Source organism: Rhinoderma darwinii, assembly GCF_050947455.1.
Source record: "Rhinoderma darwinii isolate aRhiDar2 chromosome 12 unlocalized genomic scaffold, aRhiDar2.hap1 SUPER_12_unloc_6, whole genome shotgun sequence".
Lineage (NCBI taxonomy): Eukaryota > Metazoa > Chordata > Amphibia > Anura > Rhinodermatidae > Rhinoderma > Rhinoderma darwinii.
The window spans coordinates 345,004-350,466 of record NW_027461877.1 but is presented as its reverse complement, the minus strand read 5'-3'; the positions used below and the strand labels follow the sequence as shown (position 1 = coordinate 350,466).

The window sequence follows — 5,463 nt, the reverse complement described above, 5'->3', positions numbered from 1 at the left end:
TTTTCCAGAAATAAATGTATCGGTGAACGGACTCAATAGAAAGTCTATGAGCCGATACATTTATCCGGAAAAAGCCGAACAGACAGGAAGCGGCTGAGCACTCACACGAGACCTTCAGCTGCTTCGTTCTAGTGATTGGTGGGGGTCTCAGAGCTCGGACAACATTTACTACACAGAAGTCCAATGGGAATAAAGACAAGCCCAAAGATGTAGGGGGTAAAAGGAAAGTTTTATTTACAGATAAGGGAAGGTTATATTTTATTATTAGGAGATTATTCTAGAAGTATTAAGACTACTATTATTATATACTGTGTATATGTATGTGTCATCTATTTATCTATTATACTAAACCTATCTAAAGGCCGTGTTGATCCAGAGGAAGGCGAAAACCCCCTGTGAGGAATGAGCCAATTGTCCTCATATTAAGGGGGGAAAATTCCTTCCTGACCCCAAATATGGCGATCAGAATAATCCCAGGATCAAAGGCTAAAGTCTAATCTAAATGTACTATGTGTCTATATGCGGGTGTCTATACTTATCATGTAGTGTGGTGTCTATACTTATTATATAGTGGGGTGATGTGGGTAACGTGGGTGATGTGGGTGATGTGGGTGATGTGGGTGATGTGGGTGCATTACTTACCTGGCCTGTGCTGAGGTGAGATCAGGTATAATGGCCGCTCCGGCCCCAGGACTACAACATGCAGCTATTATTCCTGATCTCCCCAGATGGAAACTAAGCACAGGCCGCTCCTGGGGGGTGTAGAGGATCTTCAGGCTGGAGTGATGTCAGATGCCTGCCCGGGATTGGAGGATGGCAAGTCAAGGCTCTGGTGCAGGAGCAAGATGGCAGAGGTGTGGCATGAAGATGGTAAGGAGAGAGATGATGGTCTGGGCAGCCGAGGTGACATACAGCAGCAGAGACTTGAGGCGCGGGTCAGGAGGCATGAAGTTCTGGGCCCTTGTCCTGAGATCTTATCGGGTCCAGCTTGGTGACATGAAGCTGAACCCGGCCAAGGGGTGAAGGGCTTTGTTATTCTCTGGCCACTTCAGATGTTGGTTCTCCAGAACGGGCACAAATGGTGTAAATGGTGGCTGTGCCCTCCTCTCCTGCAGTTCCTCCCAGCCGATGGTGGAGAAGAATGGATGCTCTCTGATGTTCCCGCACACACCGAGGCGCCTCTTAGAATTTTTACGGACCAGTCTCTTGGTCAGATGTTTCACGTCAGGATTAAGCCAAGTTGGAAATTTAGGCTTCGCGGTGGTGATGGCTTTGATAGCCATTTGCCTGACGGGGCCGTTGTAAAATGGGGAGCGGCCTGCTGCCATCCTGGACACCACAATCCCCAGGCTCCACCAGTCAACTGCGGTGCCGTATTTTTTTCTAAGAAGCACCTCAGGGGCCATGTAATGCAACGTTCCCGTCACTCCACGGATCTTATTGGAGGCGGTGACGCCATCTTGGGCCAATCCCAGGTCGATGATACGGACGTGGCCATCTGCATCCAGCATTATATTCTCCGGCTTTAGATCTCTGCAAAGAAATAAGACGAGAGAATGACAAATCCGCCCAGTGATCCAGGAGACGGGGGATGGGTCATTGCACCACCAAGCAGAATAGCCATTCAGGAATGCAGGAAAGCTGGGTGCACTGTTTCCAGCATGTAAAGGAGAATGAAAGAAGGGGGAAGTTCTGCTTACCGGTGGACGATGTTGTGTCCATGGAGGAACTGGAGGCCACATATCATCTCTGCTGTGTAGAATCTGATGGGGAGAACAGAGCGGAGTCTCAATGTCATGAAATCTTCCTCTATCAATTCCCTAATATCATGTTATGATGGAGTGTGTGCGGTCTCTAGCAGAGAGGAGGCGCTGATTATGGCAGCCTGTATTCTGCATTCTCTGCATTATCCTTCATCTGACCTCCCCCCTCACCTTTTCTTCTTTCCACCCCCCTCAGTCTCCTGATTATTTACTCGCCTTACGTTGCCGATGTTCAAGCAGTCGCACATCCTGATCAAAGCCTCCAGGCTGCCACCGGACAGATACTCCGTGATAAAAAATGCCCGCTCCTCAGATTGATGTGCGGCATAGAGGTGGCATAGGAACGGGCAGTGTCTGGCCGCTAGGAGTATCCGCCGCTCTCTCATAATTTCGTCCGTATTGTCCCGTTTGGTGATCATTTTTACGGCCATGTAGGTGTTTCGGCCGGGGACTGATGCCAGGACCACCTGAGGAAAACAAATGGAGATTCCTCATGAGAAGAAGAAGGAACAGGGGTGGACAGAGAGGTGGGTCAGTCGGGTAGTGCCCAGGACTCTACAGCAGAACAAAGCTGAGCTCCCAGCATAATGCAGTGTCTGCTGTTGGGTCCTGTATGGAGAGGTCTTCACGCCTTACCCACATTTGACATAATTATCTTAGTTGGTGGGGGTAGTATGGAGCAGGATCATACGCTATAATAGCGACCGTGGCATCTAAACAGTTAAATAGAGGTAAGCTCCCGCTGTCACCCCATAACCCCTACCCGCAACGCGATCACAGTGTGTAGATAGTTGTCATGGCAGCCAGGGGGCCTAATGAAGACCCCAAGGTCTGCCAACTTGGTCCTCCTACTAAGCTTAATAGGAGGAGGCTAAAAGAACAATTCAAGCGATACATAAATATTGCAGTCAAAATAAATAAATAAACTTTTTTCTATTTCGTTTTGTTTAGCTCCTCGAAAAATGGAATAAAAAGTTAAAAAGTGATTAAAAGTTTTATGTAACCCAAAATAGTACCAATAAACAGTACAGCTCGCCCCACAAAAAACAAGTCCTTACACCGCCCCATCAACAGAAAAATAAAAACAATTCTGGGTTTCAGAATATGGAGACACAACAAATAATTTTTTTTATAAATAGTTTTTATTGGATAAAAAGTATAAAAAATAAAACAATATAATTTTGGTATCCCCGTTATTGTGCTGACCCGCAGAATAAAGGTAACATGTCATTTTTACCACTTAGTTAACACCATAAAAGCCAAATTATTAAACCAATGGAGGAATTGCTGTTTTGTTTTTTTTTGCTATTTCACCTAAAAAAAACCAGCCTTTTACAATGTTCCCAGTAAATGATATGGTACATTGAATGGAGCCATTAAAAACTACAACTCGTGCCCCCAAAAATCAAAATCTCTCATATGTCGACAGAAAAATACTAAAATGAAAAACTAAAGTAGTGGTTATGGGGGCAGGAATACTTCTGGATGTCCTATTGGGCATCCCATAGGAGAACACTACACCCATCATCCATCCAGCATAACATGGTGACAACAGAGAACAATTGATGGAGATAAAAGGTCAACTTTAGGTTTACCACCCTATAAAATGAAATATTTAGATATTATACTCACTTTGCCAAAGCTGCCCCTACCCAGGACCTGGTGGATGGTGAGGCGGCTGATGGTAAGCCTGGCATAGGGGCTGGATGTTCCAGGGTCTTGGCTGCTCCCAGGTCTTGGCTCCTCATCCTCCAATCCTCTGTCCTTGGCCAGGAGTCTGGTCTTGGGACTGTATTTATTTAGGGGTCTAGTCTGGCGTCTGCATTTATTTAGTGCTCTAGTCTTGGGTCTGTATTTATTTAGGGGTCCGATCTGGGGGTCTTCATTTATTTAGGAGTCTGGTCTGGGGTCTGTATTTATTTAGGGGTCTGATCTGGGGTCTGTATTTATTTTGGGGTCTGGTCTGTTTTCTGCTGTGATTTAGGGGTCTGCTCTGTGGTCTGTATTTATTTAGGGGTCTGGTTTGGGGTCTGTATTCATTTAGGGGTCTAGTCTTGGGTCTGTATTTATTTCGGAATCTGGTCTGTGGTCTGCATTAATTTAGGAGTCTGCTCTGGGGTCTGTATTTATTTAGGGGTCTGGTTTGGGGTCTGTATTCATTTAGGGGTCTAGTCTGGGGTCTGTATTTATTTAGGGGTCCGGTCTGGGGTCTGGATTTATTTAGGGGTCTGGTCTGGGGTCTATATTTATTTAGGGGTCTGGTCTGGGTTCTGTATTCATTTAGTGCTCTAGTCTTGGGTCTGTATTTATTTATGGGTCTGGTCTGGGGTCTGTATTTATTTAGGGATCTAGTCTGGGGTCTGCATTTATTTAGGGGTCTAGTCTGGGGTCTGTATTTATTTAGGGGTCCGGTCTGGGGTCTGCATTAGTTTGGGGGTCTGGTCTGTGGTCTTTATTTATTAAGGGGTCTAGTCTGGGGTCTGCATTTATTTAGGGGTCTAGTCTGCGGTCTGAGTTTTTTTAGGTGTCTGGGCCGGGGTCTGTAATTATTTAGGGGTCTGGTCTGTGGTCTGCATTGATTTAGGGGTCTTGTCTGGGGTCTGTATTTATTTAGGGGTCTGGTCTGTGGTCTGTATTTATTTAGCGGTCTGGTCTGGGGTCTGTATTCATTTAGGGGTCTAGTCTTGGGTCTGTTTTTATTTAGGGGTCTGGTCTGGGGTCTGTATATATTTAGGGGTCTGGTCTGGGGTCTGTATTCATTTAGGGGTCTAGTCTTGGGTCTGTATTTATTTAGGGGTCTAGTCTTGTGTCTGTATTTATTTAGGGGTCTAGTCTGGGGTCTGTACTTCATTTAGGCGACTGGTCTGTGGTCTCCATTGATTTAGGGGTCTGGTCTGGGGTCTGTATATATTTAGGGGTCTGGTCTGTGGTCTGTATTTATTTAGTGGTCCGGTCTGGGGTCTGCATTTATTTAGGGGTCTGGTCTGGGGTCTGTATTTATTTAGAGGACTGGTCTGTGGTCTACATTGATTTAGGTGTCTGGTCTGGGGTCTGTATTTATTTAGGGGTCTGGTCTGGGATCTCCAATGATTTAGAGGTCTAGTCTGGGGTCTGTGTTTATTTAGGGCTCCGGTCAATGGTCTGGATTTATTTAGAGGTCTAGACTGGGGTCTGTAATAATTTAGAGGTCCAGTCTGGGGGTCTGTATTTATTTAGGGGTCCGGTATGTGGTCTTTATTTATTAAGGGGTCTGGTCTAGGGTCTGTATTTATTTAGGGGTCTGGTCTGTGGTCTGAATTTATTTAGGTGTCTAGTCTGGGGTCTGTATTTATTTAGGGGTCCGGTCTATGGTCTGGATTGATTTAGGGGTCTAGTCTGGGGTCTGTATTTATTTAGGGGTCCAGTCTGGGGTCTGTATTTATTTAGGGGTCTGGTCTGTGGTCATTATTTATTAAGGGGTCTGGTCTAGGGTCTGGATTTATTTAGGGGTCTAGTCTTGTGTCTGTATTTATTTAGGGGTCTGGTCTGGGGTCTGTACTTCATTTAGGCGACTGGTCTGTGGTCTCCATTGATTTGGGGTTCAGGTCTGGGGTCTGTATATATTTAGGGGTCTGGTCTAGGGTCTGTATTTATTTAGTGGTCCGGTCTGGGGTCTGCATTTATTTAGGGGTCTGGTCTGGGGTCTGTATTTATTTAGAGG

The 5,463-nt window shown here is 45.8% G+C and overlaps 1 protein-coding gene across 1 annotated transcript; it reads right to left on the bottom strand.

Annotated features, from left to right (window-relative positions):
* Window positions 1–433: 433 nt before the first annotated feature.
* On the bottom strand, window positions 434–2,633 carry LOC142698196 (protein kinase C delta type-like). The gene is made up of 3 exons (XM_075847843.1): window positions 1,980–2,633; window positions 1,701–1,763; window positions 434–1,533 (listed from the first exon to the last, which is right to left on the bottom strand). Exons 1-3 carry the CDS (start codon window positions 2,192–2,194, stop codon window positions 975–977), a joined length of 837 nt encoding a protein of 278 aa, XP_075703958.1. The 5' UTR covers window positions 2,195–2,633; the 3' UTR covers window positions 434–974.
* Window positions 2,634–5,463: the final 2,830 nt, after the last annotated feature.